General features: G+C 43.5%; 5 protein-coding genes across 9 annotated transcripts; 4 read left to right on the top strand and 1 right to left on the bottom strand.

Moving 5' to 3' along the window:
- Positions 1-21: 21 nt before the first annotated feature.
- On the bottom strand, positions 22-2,439 carry LOC147260588 (C-type lectin domain family 4 member E-like). 3 transcript variants are annotated; one of them, XM_086207213.1, is made up of 8 exons: positions 2,421-2,439; positions 1,530-1,639; positions 1,364-1,447; positions 1,201-1,281; positions 1,059-1,112; positions 850-989; positions 657-772; positions 22-527 (listed from the first exon to the last, which is right to left on the bottom strand). In XM_086207213.1, the coding sequence occupies exons 2-8, from the start codon at positions 1,606-1,608 to the stop codon at positions 374-376; spliced, it is 708 nt and encodes a 235-aa protein (XP_086063339.1). In that variant the 5' UTR covers positions 1,609-1,639; positions 2,421-2,439; the 3' UTR covers positions 22-373. The 3 variants fall into 3 exon arrangements, with proteins under 3 accessions (XP_086063339.1, XP_086063337.1, XP_086063338.1); XM_086207211.1 differs by lacking the exon at positions 2,421-2,439 and adding an exon at positions 2,059-2,104; XM_086207212.1 differs by lacking the exon at positions 2,421-2,439 and adding an exon at positions 2,033-2,043.
- Positions 2,440-3,060: 621 nt separating this feature from the next.
- On the top strand, positions 3,061-4,512 carry cox6a1 (cytochrome c oxidase subunit 6A1). The gene is made up of 3 exons (XM_086205468.1): positions 3,061-3,236; positions 3,955-4,097; positions 4,204-4,512. Exons 1-3 carry the CDS (start codon positions 3,137-3,139, stop codon positions 4,291-4,293), a joined length of 333 nt encoding a protein of 110 aa, XP_086061594.1. The 5' UTR covers positions 3,061-3,136; the 3' UTR covers positions 4,294-4,512.
- A 1,664-nt stretch (positions 4,513-6,176) lies between these two features.
- LOC147260590 (uncharacterized) lies at positions 6,177-11,095 on the top strand. Its single transcript, XM_086207219.1, has 7 exons — positions 6,177-6,504; positions 6,602-6,776; positions 7,440-7,510; positions 7,587-7,760; positions 7,834-7,931; positions 8,004-8,060; positions 8,643-11,095. The coding sequence occupies exons 1-7, from the start codon at positions 6,489-6,491 to the stop codon at positions 8,784-8,786; spliced, it is 735 nt and encodes a 244-aa protein (XP_086063345.1). The 5' UTR covers positions 6,177-6,488; the 3' UTR covers positions 8,787-11,095.
- A 186-nt stretch (positions 11,096-11,281) lies between these two features.
- Positions 11,282-17,292, top strand: hps4 (HPS4 biogenesis of lysosomal organelles complex 3 subunit 2). 2 transcript variants are annotated; one of them, XM_086207217.1, is made up of 12 exons: positions 11,282-11,760; positions 12,358-12,448; positions 12,556-12,699; positions 12,782-12,871; positions 13,120-13,236; positions 13,895-13,989; positions 14,067-14,139; positions 15,095-15,219; positions 15,308-15,860; positions 16,020-16,146; positions 16,347-16,458; positions 16,711-17,290. In XM_086207217.1, exons 1-12 carry the CDS (start codon positions 11,729-11,731, stop codon positions 16,880-16,882), a joined length of 1,731 nt encoding a protein of 576 aa, XP_086063343.1. In that variant the 5' UTR covers positions 11,282-11,728; the 3' UTR covers positions 16,883-17,290. The 2 variants fall into 2 exon arrangements, with proteins under 2 accessions (XP_086063343.1, XP_086063344.1); XM_086207218.1 differs by having other exon boundaries at positions 11,707-11,760; positions 12,782-12,889; positions 16,711-17,292.
- A 1,051-nt stretch (positions 17,293-18,343) lies between these two features.
- Positions 18,344-20,474, top strand: LOC147260592 (uncharacterized). 2 transcript variants are annotated; one of them, XM_086205469.1, is made up of 3 exons: positions 18,344-18,740; positions 19,747-19,891; positions 19,998-20,474. In XM_086205469.1, exons 1-3 carry the CDS (start codon positions 18,344-18,346, stop codon positions 20,293-20,295), a joined length of 840 nt encoding a protein of 279 aa, XP_086061595.1. In that variant the 3' UTR covers positions 20,296-20,474. The 2 variants fall into 2 exon arrangements, with proteins under 2 accessions (XP_086061595.1, XP_086061597.1); XM_086205471.1 differs by having other exon boundaries at positions 19,753-19,891.
- The last annotated feature ends 17 nt before the right edge of the window (positions 20,475-20,491 follow it).

Here is a 20,491-nt window from a genome sequence, read left to right on the forward strand (position 1 = left end):
AAAAAGATAAAAGGAAAAAAGATAAAAGGAAATTGGAACTTAATGCTTTATTCAGATGATTGAATTATTCATACACATTATATACTGCATTTCCCTGATAGTTTTCTCTCTATGTATTTTTTCTCCTTTTATATCGTCTTGATTTTACTTTGGAATTGTCGAACTGAGCATCATTAATAATATTATACTTTTGTTTCTGCAGGACCCCAGGTGGACCCGCAGGCACCGTGGTGTCTTTTGATAGGAATCCCGATGAAGAATAAACAAAAACCTTCACTGGCAGCCCACGTGATAGAACGGCCAGCAGAGGCGTCATCTTTGTCAAGCGCAGACTTTTCCAGCATATCCGGGGTTCTGAGAGATTCGTGGCCTCTCAGGCCTTCATCTCACAGATGTATCTGTAGGACAGCTGGCAGTCTGCATCATTCCACAGTCTGCGGATTCGATTTTCTGTAGAATGGAGCTGCCCGCAGTCCTCGCCGTTTTCTCTGTAGTCCCAGTCGTCAGGCTGACCGACATCCCAGTACCTGCACACACACACACACACACACACACACACACACACACACACACACACACACAGACACGCACGCACACAAACGTGTTGCTAACAGGGTGGGGACTTCCCAAGCATTTGTTCGGCTAACGTCTCTCACGCTGGGGTTGAATTAAAGTCAGTTCCATCCACCCAGCTCCAGTGTCCCTCGTGTTGTCGCTCCACCAGTCCAATCCAGAAGTCGAAACCTATTTCGGTTATTTCTGAAATGTAGACCTGGGGGAAGAAATACCAGCTGGTTAATTTATGAGTCCAGATGTGGACAGCTGCACCGTGCAAAACCAGAACCTCACCAGTTCGTCCACAGTGTTCAGTACCAGCAGGTGTCCTCCTTGGGAGCGACACTGCCCCTCTGCTTTGCTCCAGGTGGCAATGGTCGTGGATATCATGTAGCAGCTTTTCTGGAAAGACACCCATCCGTCCCGACAAGCTCCTGGTGCAGATGGAGTCAGGTGGTCAGACATGCTGGAAGATGGTTTTAATTGACATTTTCAGTGCGTACCTTGAGCTGGGATCCGTTTTTGTACAGGGACATACTGCGGAGTGTGTCCACTGTCTATTAGAGGAGAAACACGGAGACGTTTAATCGAGGGCAACAATATACAGCAGCATCATTATATGAAGGCAACCTGCTTTTGCCTTGCCTGGTCTGGAGGCTGGAGAGTGATGGCTGATTCTTTCAAGGAGAATTTTGACACCAGAGATTTCCTTATTTATGTGGGCAACTTTAACAAGATAAATCATGTGAGTTAGTCAGCAGGACGCTTTTACCAGGCCGGCTTTACTGCAGAGTGTCTGAAGTCGTACATTTGATCCCAGTTACCATCAGCAGAACTAACAGCAGCAGAACCAGGACGCCATAGAGAATGTAGACCACTATCCCCCTTATACCTAAAATCATTGCAGGGCATTACTTTCGTTGTTCAAACTGACACTTTGGATAATTACGTCAAGTCACACAGGCGTGTTTTACCCTTCTGTTTGCTGATGGTCTGGTCTAAATGCACAGAAGTTTCATCGGATGAGCCAAACTGGCGATACTCAGACTCCATTGCTGAAAGAAGACTGGCAGACTCACAGCAGCTGTCAGTCAAAAGGAATTCTTCTTAAATTCCTCTCAATAGGCACAAGTTTCAAGTATTCAGTCATTTTAAAAGTCATTTTTGAGAGTCTTTACCAGGGAAAGCAACAGGTCAGCTATTGCTCCCATGTTTGTCCTCATGCCAAAAATGTTAAATATTAACAACTTACTAAACAAAATAGACTTTCTATGATTCGCAGTGTCATCATAATAATAATGAGCTGATTCCAGCAAAGGGTTCACTAGATTTAAATTAACAATATAGCAATATTTAGGGAGAACTAACAAATTGATGTAGGTACACAAAACCCCTACATGACTTTTACACTCATGAGCTTTGATGCCCAACTAAGAAAATAAGGACAGTCAGGCATTCTAACATCAACCATACTTACGAGTGAGGAGAATGTTAATCACTTACCTTCATCAACCAGAAATTCTCAAATTTTCTGGTTGGACTCTGACCGTGAGATCATTGTAAGTCCTCCCATTTAAAGAGAAACGCTTCACAACTACCTTTTTTTTTGTACAAAATTCGCTATCAATCGTTTAAGGGTTAAAAAAAAAAACAGTCAGATTTTGTTACATGAGTTTCATACTTTGAAGTGTGTGGATAAAAATAATATGCATCCTGGCAACATATTCATTTTGAGACATCGTTGCATTAGTTTGACCTTGTGAGGTCTTCGGTCGATACTTTTTAGTTTGTATTTAATTTATTTATGAATCCTTGGTTCATTTTTATCTTGTGAAACTCAGCAATGACAATTAGTTCATCCTTACCCAGCGCTGTCTGGCCACTTTGGTAGCTACTCTATAATTAATTACTCTCTAATTACTGAGCTTGTAAAGTGTCTGGTGCTGAACTGGACTGGTGTTACATTCAGAGGTCTTTCTTTTATGTTTGTCATCCAATTTATGTGTGGAGTTTCATAAGCACCTATCAGTATACCGCAGTATAGAACAACAACAACACCCCACTATGACCTCAATAATAAACATTACCCTCCTGAAGTCAACGAAGACTGAAAAAGTTTACAGGATATTCACGGTGGAACGTTTGCGTTGATTTTGAATGTACAACTGTGCGTACTAAAGTGTCAAAAATTTATGTTTTCAATGTTTTCAAAATTCTATAAAACAGTATGTAAATGGTTCGTCAACCGTGACGTGTCCCGTGTGTAGTTGTCGCTCCTCACCGCTGGGTGGCGCGTAAATGAGCAAAGTTCTTCAGCTCCTCTGATGATTGTGGTGGCGTCTACCTCGACCTTTGGACTATGACAGAGACTCTTAGGTTGTGTGTCGCCTATCAAAGTGTCAAACTTAGAACGTGTCGATTAAACATAATCCCCTGCCAAATTTGAATATTGAACGATTATTGTATGTTCCCTCCGCTCTGTGCGTCGTCGTCAGTAGACGACCGAGTCCAGAAGGCGGCGGTAAAGTCAGCAGGCCTACAGCAATAAAAGAAACCGAAGAAGAAGTCAGTCGAAAGGAACATGGCGGCCTTTAGACGCTTCTCTCAAATTTTGCTGAGGTCTTCTTTGACCCAGACCCGGCGCCAGCTCTCTGCTGCTGCTGGCCATGGCGAGAACGCAGGTAAACTCGATTAAAACCCTTCTGGTTTATTTAATCTAACTTTACCTGACGGTTATGTGGTCAGATTGACAGTGACCTTGCCGAGCTAGCTTTAGCAATGCTAGCTTTAGAAGTAGCATAATATCCTTGAGCCAACATGTAGAGGAAGCTGTTACGCTGCTATTTTGTTTTGAACTAGAAGATATTTTCCGACAGTTGTCCTCTAATTAGAAACAAAGTCATTTGTAAGTAAATTCGCTTATTTATAACTGACTTTCATTATTTACATGACCTTTAAGTGAAGTTTTGTGACAAATAACGTCTTGCAAGGTAAGAAGTGTGTGACTGATGTTGTATATCTATGAGCTTGTTATGACTGCTAGTTTGTAATATTTTAGCAATGTAATTCGTAAACAACTCATCATTTATTGTTTCCTACATTTTGGGTTGCCTTGATTGTCCAAACATGAGCTTAGACCGAATGCCGAGGCCCCCGAATCTGGATGTATAATCTGCTTTTATTTGTCATCGTTTTGTTAAGAGTTATTTTCCGTCTTATGTTGTGTGGTAGATACGTTTTGATAATCGGTGGTATTCCACTGTCAGTCATGGTGAAGAGATCCACAGATACCTTTTCTTAATTCATTTGATGTGATGTCCCAAGCTTTCTTTTCCTTAAATGTTTTATTATTGGATCTGCATTTTTATTGACACTTTTCTCAATCATGTTGTCTTCCAGTCAAAACATGGAAGATACTCTCGTATGTGGTGGCTCTACCCGGAGTTGCTGTGTGCATGTTGAATGTGTACCTGAAAGAGCAAAGTCATAGCCACGAACAGCCGGAGTTCATCCCCTACTCCCACCTCCGCATTCGCAGCAAGGTCGGACTTGTTCAGTACACATTCTTAAATTGACCTAAGTGACTTGAGTTTTGTCTTTTATCAGTATTTTTATTGAATGATGCATTTCTCTTCGTTATTCCTGCAGCGTTTCCCCTGGGGAGATGGGAACAAAACCCTTTTCCACAACCCGCATGTGAATGCCCTACCTGATGGCTATGAGGGCCACGATGAATAAACCCTCCCTCCAGACCTCACACCTGGATCAGGGACCAGCCTTCCCTTGCTGTTTGTAACCACATCACACTCAATCACAGTTTACGCTCCTCGTTATTTTTGTGTTTACCTCCGGCTCTCAACAGGAGGCTCCTGAACCAACAGTTTGTCTGCTCTGGACCATTAAACAAAATGTCAGTTTGACTTGAATTAACAGAAATAAAGTAACTTAATTACCTCAGTTCATGTTTTAATTCTTTTGTTCGTTGATGTGATGCAGTGGCAACTGCAGCGTTCAGGGTTTTGAATTATAGTTCACAGGAATCAGACAATATTTTTTCATTTCTGCTGGAAAAAAAGGGTTCGTGGGGGATACTCAAACTTTAGTTGCTGGCTGTATTATCTTTCACATGAATATTCCACTCTTATTTAAAAAAAAAAGACATGACTTTTTTTAGGGACATGTAAACTGCATATTACTGATGGATTTTTTTTTATTTTTTTTTAAATGACGCGTAGTCTGATTTGGGATATGCAGCTATTAGCTCAAGAACTGCAAAAAAAAATCAATCTCAGTGTATAACTGGGAGAAATTTTCATGCAGCTGCAGACAGAATTATTAGCCATGTAAATTTATTTGAGATAATAGTGGAATATTGAGTGCATGCAAACAGTCTTCTTGTCTCTTGGTCTCTTCTACAAAGTAAGTTTAACATGTCACAGATATTTCCAGTTACATAATAAATGTAAATGGTATTAATGTCTGGATATCAACCCTGGTTATAGACTGCATATGTGGCCATATTCACATAAAATAAGTGGTATTAGTACTCGATGACTAATTGCAAAAATGGAGAGGTCTACGGCTTCATATTTCACTCAGGAACAAACTACAATCTTTTGTGAATACGAGGAATATAAATCCATTGGACAGGTTTAAAGAGACACTGCTGCAGCAGCCAAAGACAAACAAACAGGAGGCTCTGGATGTTTAATGTAATGTGACTCATAAAATCACTGTTAAATTGACACTAGCGTTTCCAGGATGTCGGCCTGTGACGTCATAATCTGCTGTGAAACACCAAAATGAAGCCATTTCCAGCACTTCTGTGTGTTTGCGCGCTGTTAATGATTTTCAATGAAGTCGATTTTTCTCTTGTCAGGAAACCTTCTTGTAGTAAAAGTGAAGATTTATCTAATACAGTGATGACAGCAGAGTTGAGTTGCTTAACCAGTGTCTGAGGTCAAAGCAAAAACATTCAGTTTCCTAAAATATCTGCTTCTGACGACACATTCAGCTATGAAGAACCACTGCTGCTGAGGTCAGGTCCCGTCTGTGTGGGGGCCTCCCGTCATGACCAGACACTACAAATTCAGTCCTTTTTATGTGGAAAATCTCTGCAGTTAATAAGCCCTTCTCACATCAGCCGTTATGAGTCAGAACAGGGTAAAAGAGTGGATACGACCCATGTAATCACGGCCAGGTTCTATTTGCTAAGTCACAGTAATGCCAGTGTTCCTGAATTCACAGTAGGTATGGCAGTAAATGGGGCACGGCCATGATCATTTATTTTAATTCCACGTTTGTCTACGCTGCAAAATATCAAAATGGCTGCTGTATTACATATAAAAGGGACAGCAGCCATTTTAACAGGTACTGGCAGGGTACACACAGCTTCTACTGAAGACATTCATGCATGTACCGGGGCATAACCAGCCTCATTAATTACACCTGACCTTCCCCTGCAGTCGATCAAAATGGCTGCTGTGAAAAGCTCGGCTTATTTGCTGGCAGTGTGAGAGCTGCGCATCTAATGATGCGGCTGATATTTGTATGGTCAGAGTGGACTCCCCATAAAATCGTTAAGGGAGAACAATAAATGTTGTTTGGCGCACGTGACTCGGTTTTAGTTACGGACTCCGCCTCCATCACGTGAACGCGCCTTAAGCCGAATTAGAAAATCCTGGGTTAACAAAGCTGGTTGATGTCCATCTCTGTTCCCGTCCTTCGCTCCTTCCGCTGTTTAGAAAACCACTGGTCACGTTACGCCCGCCGGGTTAACCTGCTGCATTCTCGAAGCTCGGATTTATTCCGTTTCCCGATCGCGGATCACCGTTTGATTACTAAATCTAGCATTGAAACAACTCGGATAACTGCGCGCACCCGCGCTGCCATCAGGGGAGATCAGTCGCACACCGAACTCTCGATCAGAGTCCATGAACTCAGAGACAGGTGAGAAAATGATCTCTGCCCAAGAAGTTCCAGGAAATCAGTTTGCTTTGACGCTCATATTGTTACATTTCTAGTGACTCTGTGTGTGTTTGTATAGATTTCCAGATGATGAAAAGACAGGAGAGGGCCCACTTTTTCAGTTCTAAAGAGCAGGAGCTCATCTTGAAGTTGTATGAGGAGGAGAAAGATATTCTGACAGCCAAGTCCAACACCACAAGTGCCTCCAAGTTGAGAGAAGAAGCCTGGCAGAGAATTGCTGAAAAAATAAACGCGTAAGATTGCTCGAGTGTAAATGTAATTAGCCATGCTAAATCTGAAAATTAAAAAAAAAGGGGAAAAAACATGACATTTGCGTACTAAAACTGCAATAAAAACTTAGGCCAACACGGGAACTATATCCTGTATTTAAAACAAGAATGTATAAAAGCAGTATCAACTATGTTTACTGAAGGTATTGATATTATATGAGCGCTGGAAGTGTCTTGTGATTCATGCATCAACGCAATTAATCACATTGTTACTAAGATGCATGGAAAAAAATTAGTGTGTACAGCGGTTGCTTGTTTCAGCCAGCGGGTCTTGCGTGAATCTGAGGGGAATTGCATGATTGATGTGTTCTGATTTCTCTTAAATCGGATTTTTGCCAACTGGAATTGTTTAGAGGGGAACCAGGTTTGGTGAAATAGGATGAGTTGCGGTTGGGCAAAATGGAGCAGAAACAACAGGTTTATATGTGATAACGTACTGCACAAGAGTATCAAACATCATTTCATGGACAATCAAAACATGAAAAGTACCTCGTGTGTAAAAGTGAAGTAGCAATATCAGCTGTAAGGACCTAAAATTTGCATTCACTGCTTGTACAGCACTCAGTCACACCTACTTACTTCCCACCATTGCAATCCTGAGATTAAAGTGGTAATTTTCATTCCCAGGGCGTCTGACAGTGGCTATAAAAGGACCTGGCAGCAAGTGAAAGTCAAACATAAGAACATTGTGCAGACAGGTAACCTAAATGCAAGTCTCCATTGTCAGCAGTGCGATGTACATGGGACTTTGAAAATGTATCTGCCTCGATGCAGCCAAAAGAAGAAGAGCTGACGTGATAAGAAGCGAGGGGGGTTCTGCAAACTTGTCGCTGACCTCTGTGGAGGAGGACGTGCTGCAGCACAAAGACAACACGCTGAGGGTGGAGGTCATCCCAGGGGGCACCTGTATCGAGCCTCTGACTGGATCAGACAGTTCTTTTATCAGTGGTAGGTGCACTTTAGCTCCTCTCAAAAGTCCTTTTGGCATTTCTTGTGCTGATTGTGGCCTCTGTCTGTACAGTGTCGGGCCACCCCGTCCTGCTCCTCCCCGTGACCAAGACTGAACCGGAGAGCCTGAGCAGTGATGAGACTGACATCAGTGACACCAATTTAGAGGGGGTAAGCATCTCCAAACATGCATCGCTCTCCGCATTTGTTCTTGAATACTTCTTAACATGTCGTACTCTGTAGGATTTGTGCAGCAGAGGTGTTCAGGAGCGGTGCACGACTGCCAGCAGAAGTACAGAGGTGAGATTCCAGTGGCAGAGTTTGGCTGTGGTCTCATTCATGACAAGTTCTGATGCACATTTCTTTTAAAGTCCTCAATCTAGTCTTACAGGCTGGAAAGCAACTTGGCATTTAGTTGTTCCTGCAGCTATTGTGTAACTCTTAGTCACCCAGGCTTACTAAAAAAAAAACCCATACTGGGTAAAAGAGGAACAGCATTGATGTCAAAAGCAAGGAGTTACAGTTAGACATCAGGTTTTGCTTCAGGATACTTGCTTCTTGCCTGTAAATTGTGGAATTAAAGAAAATTCAAAAAATATAAGAAGAAAATTAATGTGTACAGATATTTCCATCCATTTTCTACCATCCATTATCCTGTTAAGGGTCGCGGGGGGCTGGAGTCTATCCCAACAGCCTTTGGGGCGAGAGGTGGGGTTTCACCCTGGACGGGTCACCAGTCCATGGCAGGGCCAACACATAGAGACACACAACCATTCACACTCACTGTCATATCTATGGTCAATGTATCAATCAGCCTCGTCCCCTCTCGATGTCTTTGGACTGTGGAGGAAGCATTCTTCACATGTGTCATTGTCTTAACAGGGTCCAGCAGATGATTTAAGAGCCCTTTACTGTTCCTACCTGAAGAAGGAGATTGAGAACCGGGACCAGCAGATGGCTTACAGAGCGCTTAAAATGAGGAAACTTGAGAAAGAAATATTACTATTGGACAAGCAGCTGATGTGACCTTGTAAATACGGTGCCATCCACTTGTCAAATTATGTTCAGGTCTTCTTCATTTCTATAATGTGCTGTATAACTCACCTGTGCACATGGAACAGTCCACATCCTGCACGGTGCAACCTTCAGACAGTGTTCTAATCTTAGTTGTCCAAAATCATGTCAGTGTCAGCATTGCCTCGGGTGGAGGAGTACTAATGGTGACCCAGCAGAACTTCACCATCACATGAGTTGCCGTACCGTTGTAGAGCGAAAGCACGCTGACACACGTCTGATTCTCTGATGGATCGCAGCAGTAGTTCTGTTCATAGTAGGTCGTGGAAAAATAGCCAAAAGTAGTAGAATACCCTCTTTGCAATCCAGTCCGGATTAGTGTTGTGTGTCTCCGTCTGACCCAATTTTTTTGTCTCTAGTGGGCAAAGCAGAACGTTTCAGCTCCCACAGAACCCACAGCCAGAAACACTGACAGTTGAACAAAAGCTACACTGCATTAAAACCTCACACCTCAAGTTTAAAGCGCTTACATTTGCAATAACTGCAGCTTTATGAAATATAAACACTCAAAGTATTTAGTAGAAACATTGCACATGGACAAGTTGACATGAAATAGTAAATATTTCGCGTTTGTTAGCAAACTGCATGATTGAAACCCTCAATTACAAACGTGGGGTGTGTGTGTGTGTGTGTGTGTGTGTGTGTGTGCGCTTTAAAATACCAGAGAACGTCAGTTCATTTAAAGTGAGAAATGTTTTTTATCTTAATAATGTTTGGGTTTTTCCTCCACTGTCATACACTTTTGTCACCTCCTCTTATATTTATTAATGTTTCATTTGTTTTTCCAAGTTTATCTCCTTAATGAATGTTTAATAATTGCATATTTATATATTCATGAATTTTGTGTCTTTTTTTTTTTTTTTAATGTCCTCTTAATTACTCAGTTCTTTCTGAATGCACCTGGACAGGTACAGAGGAGATGGAGAGGTGTACGGGTGACAACTCTGTCTTGGTACCGTTAAGGAACATTTTCAGTAATTAAATGCCTTGATTCTGACTGAAGTTCTGATTTGCTGGGCGAGTTATTGGTTGTTAGTTGCATTTTAGAAATCAGAAGTCTAGTCCAATTGCTTTAAGCACCCCTCCGAGGTTGTTAGGACCAGGTCTGGTCCATATCGTCCCCGGAATGACATCATGTTTAAGTATTGGAGGGTGATTGTGGATATCACGTTCCCGGGTTTCGCGAATGTCAAAATGGCGGCAGAATAGCGGGTTATCGGCGGGATCCTTCACGCTACTTCCCTCTAGCCGCCAGGACTCGATGCAGGATTTAAACGCGAATCTCGACTCTGAAGTCCAACTCCACAAATCTCTCCCCTGAGCAGCCGATTCCCGTTTTACTGATCCTGTTTTGATCCGGCCATCGCAGCGCGCGCACACGGTCACCACCTCGAGGCAGCCTCAATCGAGCACCGATGGGAGGATTCGTTTTGCTGACTCTATTGAAGGGTTCTTCCTCAGAATTTCCCACAGATATCTTAATAAAATGTAGAATCTGAGACACGGATCACTTTTGTTACAGTATTTACTTACTCTTTTAACTACTGCATGTAAAGTCTTATTTTAAAAAAGGACTATTCCTAGAATCTCACATGCTCTGATGACTAATGACGGATGGCATACCGTTGACAACAACACCCATCGGGGAAAACCTCATAGTGGTCCTATTCAGAAGCGACACTCATCTTCTTCTGAATCCAGCCTTCATTATCTGAATTATTTGAATGAAACTTATTATCAGAATCACCTGTAGTTGCGTGTGAGAAGCCTCGAAGGCTGCACAAATGTGACAGCAAGCAAATAAGTTTACATTAATAGTAATACCCCCCCCACACGCACACACAATCCAATCCTCAAGATAGAATACACATGGATTTTAATTACGTGAGAAGAAAAATATTGAAAAAAATGAATACTGACATATCTAAAGCTAATTGTTTTTAAAGTCCTGAAGACATTTTTTTCCAAACAAACAACAAACAAGCAAAAGACTAATTAAAGGCAGAGGTGATCATTAAGATCTCCAACTAAAAATAACAAAGTGCAATGAAAATTATAGAAGCGACTGATGAGACTTATAATCTGACTACGACCTTCCAGGGACTTCATTAGAGAAAAAGAAATCATAGAACAACTGGGTCGTATTATGACGTAAGCCTCCTTTATCAAACGGAAACTACAATTTACCATTTAATCAAATGTATGACTTATTTACACATTACTAGAATATTTCTACTCCTAAAATTATTGATACTACTTCTAAATTACTTGCCCTGACTTGACTTTAATACTCTTTTACTCCAATATCTCATACCCGTAAACCATAAACCCAACGAGGATGATACAGAACATACTGCTGAGGATTAACGCTCTCAAATCGCTTCTTTTGCCCCCCCCCCCCTTGTTCTAAACCCCAAACCCTAAACAATTAACCGATAAAAAGTATTTTCTTTCTATCGATTAAGACATTGAGTGTTGGAGCTCTCGTATCCATCAAAACTACCAAGTGTAAATCTTTCTCTCGAAAACTTGTTATTTTGTATTTGTGAAAGTTGGCCCACTAGTTTGTTCCTCGGCGCTCGCCGTACTTTCACATGACTTCCCCTGCGTGTGACTGATTTGCATTCCTCCGGTGGTCCTCTGAAGGTTCTGTCAAATACAACCGGCAGGTTTTACGGGCTGATGGAGCGTCAACAGTGTCGGGGGATGTTAACCACAACTGTCGAGCTGATACATGTGGCGAGTCTGTAAACAACAGCCGAGTTTCGGAGAAGTTAGAACTCGAGGGTCGGACTCGCAGCTAAATTAGTCCGAAAGCATCTTCACTTTATGTGGGAGAAAAAGGTAACCGATGACCGAGAGATACTCACGTTTGTCTGGGCTTCCTCTCGGCCATGGCGGAACTGATTCCGCCCGACTCCAGGAGGTAAGATCTTCTTCTTCATCCTCCACCTGCAGGCTGGACCTGACGAGGACGCCGCTCGGCAGGAACTCCAGATGTTGCTGTCACGTCCCCGCACCCAGATACCCTGAAGCGCCACGATAATACAACCATGTTAACTTGTCAAAGACAAACACATCAACAGCTGCCCGTCTTGTCATTTTAAACTGACCTGTTCCATTTATTATTATCACTACTGTGATTCCTATTAAATGAAATTATATTGCTATTTTTTTGTAGCTTAATAGAGGTCTTATTTTACATCGTTTACAAACCTATACAATTAAACAGTTGTAATTGCTACATTTGTTTTATTACAAATGATCAAACTCGTGTTTTTAACCAAACTTTACTGATTTCATGAGTGAATTAAAATGTTTTGTGAAATCTTTGCAATTTGGGAAGAACTTCAAACTGTTGGCAAACGTGAAATGTAACCCTTTACGCCTTGCAAAAATACTCTCCTTTTTTTAGTTGCAGTTATTATTGTTATTCCTGTTACAGGATTTTTTCAAAATGCCATATCTTTCCTTTACCTGTTTCTGCTAGCTTAGTCATCTGTCTCCTGTGTGTCTCTGGCAGGTGTAATTATTTCTTCCTCTACGATGGGTCCAAGGTCAGGGGAGAGGGCGACCCCACCAGGGAGGGCATCTGCTACTTCTACCCTGAAGAGGTTGTTGCCTCATGAACTGGTGTATTTTTAAGAGCAGTGGTTTTGTCTCGTTAGTCCTGCTGTCTGGTTCCATGTTTTCACCACCATCTCTTTGTGTGTGTCCCCAGACGCCTGTAGACAAGCAGGAGCTGCTCTGTGGCCAGCTGGCTGGCGTGGGACGATGCGTTTCCGAGCTTTCCGCCGCTCCTGTGCGTCTACTGAGGCTGCACCGCAACAAGTTTGCCATCCGCATGAAGGATGACTTCTTCTGGGTGAGCGAGCTCACAGCTGATCCAGGTACAGCATTGGTGTTTGTGAATAGTCACGGGAGTGCGTTGTGTCTTCCTCGTCCAGGCTCTGGGCTGCTCCGTGGACGTCCCCACCATCAGTGTGTGTGAGCTCCTGGATCGGCTCATAAACCTCTTTTGTTTCTACAACGGCTCGGTGCGTCAGAGCTACCAGGTGCCGTCCTCTGATAGGAGTCTTGGAATGTCGAAGTCTATTCTGTGGGTTTTCTCCGGACTGATGTGACTCACATCAAAGTCGCGTTTGGAGTCAGTGAATCGCAGTGAAAGAAAAAAGCCAGATTAGTTTTATTTGACTTTGTGAAACCAGATACTTCAGGAGTACGACAGCTTTGATACCAGAATGTGAAGCTACGTTTGAGTCTGAACTCTTTGGCTCTTCCTCAGCTGCACAGTCAGGAAAGCCTGGCAGCTCGCTGGGCTCAGTACCTGTCACACCTGCTGGCAGGAACATCGGAGCTTCATCACGTCTTCAGCTGCTTGACCACCATCGACTCAACGAATGTATGTTTGAGATGTAACCAGTTCTTCATTCCACCTGCTACACATGCACGCTCAGACACCGGATATGTCCGTGTCACAATGTCCTGTTGCGAAACCACCGAGGCTGCATCAACAGATATGAAGATCTCACTGGATTCATTTCTAGATTATCTGATTCTGCTGTGCAGGAGCAGCTTTATGAATTATTACTAAACAAACCATTTTTTATTCCAATGTTAGTGTCTGTGCTTTTCCCGCTGTAGTTACGGAGTATGATGTTTGCCCAGGAGCAGCCATACAGACCCACCTTTCAGAGGGCATTGAGAGAAAAATGACTTAGAGAGATATATGTCAGGCCACGATATTTAAATTGTTCCCTTAATTTATGTGTTTTGAGACCACAAGATATAACTTGCACCTGCATGGTAATTATTTGAGGCCACGATGTGGAAACTGTTTCCTCAATTCAGTTAACTTGTTACCACAAGATGCAAGTTGTTCAAAAGTATATATATTCCAGGACTCTGTCTGACACTACATACTGTATGGTGTAGCCCTCACATACAAACACAGGTTGTTGTGCTGATTGTACTACTTAGTTTACTCTCACATAACTTGTAAATGTGTCACTTCAGTTAATGCACTTTTAGCTGAGAATAAGTAGATTTGTCCTCCTCAGGTTGACCCACTTCTGCTGCTAAAAGCTGCCCTCATTCTTCAGGCCTGTCAGCGCTGCCCCCTGGTGTTAGCAGGCTGTATTCTCTTCAGAGGAAGGTAGGTTCTGATCTCTTAATGATTCATTCTCAGATATACAGTTGAAGCGGTTCTGAAATCTTTCCTTTGCCCTGCAGAGTTGTGAGCACACAAATGTCCCCAGACCTCACAAAGAAGGTGATGGTTTATGAGAGTGAAACACACAGCCAGGTGGGACAACGCCTCATCCTAGAGTTCTTCTACTTTATTAACACATTGTCTTGTTTGCAGTTCTTACAGGAATAGTTTGGCATTTTGGGACACAAAAGTGTGTCTTTTCATGCTAACGAGGATTGATTCCACTTTCCTTCTACAACAATTATTGAAGTTTAAATCAGCTTCTGTTTTCTAGCGTAGCATTTGAACTAATACTGTTCCTTTTACATGTGAACCTCTGAAATGCGAGGGACACCACACTAGAGGTGACAATCAAGTACAATTAGCGCAAAAATTAAAAATGTGTTTTTTAAAAACGCACTTTGTTGGCACGATAAAGACACTTTAATTTATATTTTGTGGATACAAATGTAGTAGCAGCTTGTCTACAGATTAAGGACACGGTGTGTGAAACTGACTCAGTGTTACACAAATAAGACACAAATGCTAAAATGTGTACATTAGCAAAGCACTGATGTGCGGAGCAGATGTTTTGACTTTTGGTCCTGAGAGACAGCAGACATCTCCACGAATTCTGACATCAAGGTGGGTTCCAGTTGTAACTTCCAACTAGGAATTCAGAAATCCCAGCTTCCAAGTTCAACTGGAATGCACCGTCGACTACATCGATCTGCAGTCTTTGTAGATGACATGCCCCCCCCCACACACACACACACATAAACACATCTTCTCCTAACCACTGTAACATCTGTTCACCATCACTTCATCCAGCTGTTTAACAAAATCCTGCACCCAGCAACTGTGATGCTCATTGTGTTACTTTGCATTTGTCCAACTGATACGAAGTTTAAAACACACAATTTTTTTTTTAGTCAGCTGTTGTCAAGCTGGCACGGCTGCTGGATCGGGCTTTTTACTGTACAGATGTGAGAGAAATTTCTGTTGAGAAAGTCAGTCCTGCATTTTACATCTAGTTTTTGACAGTAAAAGTGTTTTGATTGTGGCTCAGGCCCAGAAGCCCAACGGCCCGAGCACCTCCAGCTCGTTCGGAGGCACCGTCAGCTCCACCACCGTCTTCCTCACCATGTTCGAGCTTCAGTACCTACAATCTGCTCCCATTGACAGAGAATTAAGGTTTTGTATTGGGACTGAAGAACATATATGAGCCATATTTTTATCCGTAATGTTTCAGTAATGATCTTGGGCTTCTTTTACTCTGCAGATCACATTCTACTCCCAACAAAGACGCTCCTCTACAGAGGACGCGCCTGTCAAGAACGCTGTCTGATTCACCCTCCACTGAGTCCGAGCCGTCTGATCCAGGTCTCTCCCAGCTCCCCCACAAGGAGTCCTTGAGTCCTGCCTTGTCAGACGCCTCAGTGTTCAGCCCAGTTCCATCACACAGCACCGCCGGTCCCCTCGAGCCTCCTCTATCAAATGGAAAACCTTCCAATGAAGCTGAGGAGGAGGAAGCTGGGGACAAGTCCTACTATCATAGTTTTCTCAGCAGCGAAGGCGAAGGATCCCGTCTCAACGGAGCAGACAGAGGCTCGCTCTCAGGGTCTGTATTTGACTTTGGTGGGAATAAGCAGTCACATGACAACAAAGACAGTTGTGATGCACAAGATGTCCCTCCATTCTTTGGTGGAGCTGACAACCCTGACGACACCCCCCTGATCCCCATGACGCTGTACCAGCACCGTGTGAAAGGCTTGGTGCTGGCCCTGCTGGTGGAGCCTCACTTCCTGAGTGACACAGAGTCCATGGAGGAAGTGGTGAGAGCTCATGTCTGATTCATCATCATATGATCACACTGCTCGCCAGTGACACAAACACACGAGGAATGATTTTGACTCCGTTCATACATGCACTTACTTGCTGGTGTCATGCTCGTCTTTGGTTCAGTCAGCTCTGCCTCTCTGGTTTGTATCCAGTATCACAGCTGCCTGGCGTCGCTCAATGGACTGGAGGCACATCTGAGGACCATCCCTCCAGGGGTTCCAGGTGCTGTCGGACCCTACATCTTTGCCCACTTTGACTGCATCCAGAGCACGCTGACAAGTGAGGCCCCCTGTAATCTTTTTACTTGTTCTGCCTCTTCATTTCCAAGTTTTCCTGCTAGTTAGCAAAACTCAACCATCTCTACCTGGTGGGGCCAATTAGTCAGATGGGGATCAGCCTTCCTTTGTGCAGTGAAGATGTCTGGTCCAGGTTAATGCGGCACTGACACTGCAGTCTCTCGTCATTGTGTGTCCCTGTAGCCAACCTGTCTGGTCGACCAGGGGGAGCCCCAGAGCGTCCTTTTGTGAGAGCCACATCACTTCTTCACTCGCATTTCTGTAACACTGAAACTCTGCAGGAGGCTATTATCAGGTCAGTATGCCAGGGACGTTTGGGGTTGGGGGGGGGGGGGTGCTGGGGGGTGTTTCATGGCTCCTGGAGGACAAGTCGGGGGTAGGGGAGGAATATGTCGTTACCTTCATCACTGTTCCCAAACAAATGATCTTCCTCTAGCTCACACGCCAGCCCTGTCTTACTACTAATAAATCACGTGACCTCTTTCTCAAGCCGCTGTACCTTCATCTGTTGCTTGGATTCTCAGTGTGTGTGATGTTGTCACCACAGGAGTGCCGGCGCTGCTGTCTATGGCACCCGCAGCATTGCCCAGGAGACTTTCTTCCAGCAGCACGGGGTGTCGCTGAGGAACTCGGGCATCCCGAACCACCAGGACAGTGCCTTCTCGCTGCCCAGCAAAGCTCGACACAGACTACTGAAACACGGCGTTAACCTGCTCTGATGGGAGCACGCGGCTGTCAGCGTTCCAGAGTGTCTCATCAAATATATGAAGAAACTGGATAGAATGATCCCAAGTGTAGCAGTTGAAGGGTTTTTCTATGTGTAGCCAGCTGAATTTATGTATTAATATTTTTTAAAGTTAGGTTGGTGACAGTGAGTCACAGTTCCAGTTATTGTGCAGCTGATGAGGGTTTACTTACTTTACATGCACTCTACACTTAATAAAACACATTATCGTCACACGTCTCCTACAACAATAAGCTTCTGTCAACAGACGATATCAGAGTAAAGATTATTTTCAGTCAAATTATTTTATAGTTTATTTCTCTTGCTTCCTTATTAGAAATAAACTGCATTTGTACAAAAAAACCTATGGTCTATTTACTTCAATTAAATACTGCACAGACAAGTATTAATGTGTACAGAAGTACTTTTAAGAATGTCTGGTGTTTTCTGTGTGTAAAAACAGCTGTAACCACCAACTATGAATCCTCCAAATGTCACAGACTTTTTTCCCTCCTTAGAAATTCCATGTTATATAAATATTTTTCATTTCACACATTGAACTGTTGGACTCAAAACATGTTCTGCTTCCCCTCTCTTTGAAGTTCCATTTATACTTGTCTCAAGCTAAATACTGAACCAGGATCAGCTTTAAGAATATTAATGATACAACAAATCCTGCCATGTTCCCTTTAAATATATGAATTAAGTACATTTTAGACACTGAATTGGAGAATAAAGTCAAATTCTGCACATAGTTTAAGCCAGTGAAGCTAAAACATTAAATAGGAACAAAAAAAATAACCTAAATCTTTAAATGTATCTACTCAGCAACGAATATCCTGATATTTTTTTACTGTTAAGATCAATTTTGCATCATTAGTGAGAATTAAATGAAAAGGTTTCCATAATGTCAGGGCTGAGTCTTGTGTGCTACTTTTGTAAATGCTTGTGTAAAAGCCACGGGAGCAACAGGGTCTTATTAGGGCCATCAGGGGCCCTGCGATCTGGCCCCATTGTTCCCCAGCAGCTTAAAGCCTTAGAACGGTGCGAGGCAGGACGCGCGCTATTTGGAAGCCAAACGCATGTTTATAAAATGTTATTATTCGGGATCTATGCGAGGGTTTCTGTGCTGTGCGAGGTCTAAATACGCTCGTTCTTGATGATCCAAATATGGAGTAATTAGAGTCATTAGCTAAGTAGCTGAATGTGAATGGAGAGGCTCGGTGCTCTTGGGGGCGCCTCATTATGCAAGCGCATTAAAAGGAGTCAGTAGGGGGGCAAATGGGTAGTTGAGGGCACGAACAAAAAGAGGGGCAGGGACAGTGAGGAGGGTCAGGATTCAAATTCTAAGAGGTGAGATGTTCCCATTGTCAGTGGGGATATATAGCAGGCAGAGCGAGGCATCCGGATGGAGAGTTTGGGGACTTGGCACCTCAGAAACGCAGGATTCAGAAATATGGCTTCTTCACGCTGCCGCTTCATTGCTGTGTTTCTTACCTTGCTGATGACAAGTGACACTGGAGTATTTGGCCGCGCAGTAAACACGCAGGAGCTCACAAATGACTCGCCAAATTTACGCACGGACGCGTCGAGGCGGTGGAGGCGCGGGGTGACGGAGGCGCACCGGGAGCGCTGCGCAGAGCTGGCGGCGCCCTGGCTGGAAAACACACGGCCTGCTCAGGATAATGCCACGGTACTGCAGCTCCGCGTTCGTCCGTTTTCTTCAGGAGTTTCGCGGGGTTTGGTTTTCCCAGAGAAATCTCTGTTCAGCTTTGTGCGGCGGGTTTACCACTGCTGCCGTGAAGGACTCAGCTGCCGGAGCGTCAAAGGAATTCAGGGTCGCTGGAGAGGAGGTAAGACAAAGCCGAGCCTGTCGGCATTAATCGGACTTGTATTTTATATGTGTTGCGTGCATTGGTGGTGAACACAATCGTCAGTTCAACCACCAAGACAGTCAATGTAAAATCTGGTTAATCTGACTATTAAATTAATCAACTGCAGCTGGAAGCTCCTCAAGTCAACCCGTCCAGAGGCCTGTGAGAGCTCAGACTCCCAGTCATCAACAACTCTCCAACTTTCAAACTGGCAGCCATGAGTTAAATTAACTTCCTCCACAGACATCTTGGTGTAAAACAGCTGCAGCCCATAATCTGTCTATGATGTTAAAGTTTAGACAAAAGATGGAAATTAGAGGAAAAGAGCAACAAATGCATGAGGTTTTCCAGGTTTAAAAGATAATCTTTTTGCTAAACCCCTCCAAAGGCAGTGGTAGCATTTAAAAATCACTCGTGAGAAATAGAGTTGATTTGAGTGTTGAGCGAGAAAGTTTGCAAAGATGAGTCCATGTGTTCAGGGTGAGGCGCATCCTGTTACCATTACAGATGAGAACATCATGACACACACAACCATAGAAGAAGAAGATGCACCATAAAAAAACCACATCAAACAAAACTTAAACTACAGTATCTGACTGCTTTCCAGGGAGAGACGCAGTAGGGAGTGCATGTCCTCGGATCAGTTGTCAAAAGGTGTTTTTCATTTTCTTTCTGTTTTGTATTTTATAACGTGAGAGCCAAAGTGCTTGAAATGCAGCTTGGAGGACGTTAATGGCTTGATTAATTCAGCTGTACAGAAGAGGCCATGTTATCTGCATACAAATGAGTCTTAGTGAGCTTAACGTCCCCTCCAAGAGTTGTTGAGATGTCCTGCTGACAGATTAACAAGGTATTAGGATTGAAAACATCACCTCGGTGCTGGAGAGCCCATTCTGATTCCCGGGGGTGAGCGTGCCACTGAGAAGCCTCCTGTCCCGTGAATCTGATGATGATGGATGTTCCTCCTCCTCCTCTTGTTCTCCAGGTACAGACGTGGAGTTCCTCCTCACCAGGGAGATCTTATCATTGATGATTATGAGAGCGGAGCTTCACCTGCAGCTGTCAAACCCTCAACATCTGGACGTCCACCCCGTACTTCCATCTCTGGCAAAGTGGAATCATCCTACAAGGTAACAATCCCACATTTTCCCAGTTTGACATTCTAAAATCTAGTCTAAAAGCCCTCCGAGATAAAGGTGGATCACACGGTCTAAACTGTGTCCTTGGCTCTTTTAGTTTCAGCTCAAGGTCACGGGGGAACACAGTGGAGCTGAGAGTGGATCTGATGTTCCTCTTCCAGATTCTGCAGGAGGCAGCAGGCGGTGCCGGTGGAGGCCACAGCCTGGTGAGCATACACCAGGCGGATTCCTACAGGGGACCACAAGGAAAACCTGCTCTACAGGATGCCGGCGGCCATGTTCTTGGGGAGCTGGGTTTGCTCCTGAGCTGCAGTCAAGCAGGACTAGCGGTGTCATGTGGAGCCAGCGGTGTTCACGTCTTACACACCCCATTCATGGCTTTATACTACCTATGAAGTAGTAGTACTATGAGACTGGACTGCTGAGACCAATCAAAGCAATATTTCACGTTTCTCTTTTCTAACTTCTAAGCCGTCTCAAAGTGTACAAAGAAATGATGCACTTCAATATCAAATCTATTAATTTATAAATGTTCTGTAAATATATATATATTAATATGGGAATTTTGACTATGACGTACTGTGTTTGTCC

Source organism: Aulostomus chinensis, chromosome 6 (genome assembly GCF_037954235.1).
Source record: "Aulostomus chinensis isolate RoL2024-O1b breed Wild chromosome 6, RoL_Achi_v1.0, whole genome shotgun sequence".
NCBI classification, from domain to species: Eukaryota; Metazoa; Chordata; class Actinopteri; order Syngnathiformes; family Aulostomidae; genus Aulostomus; species Aulostomus chinensis.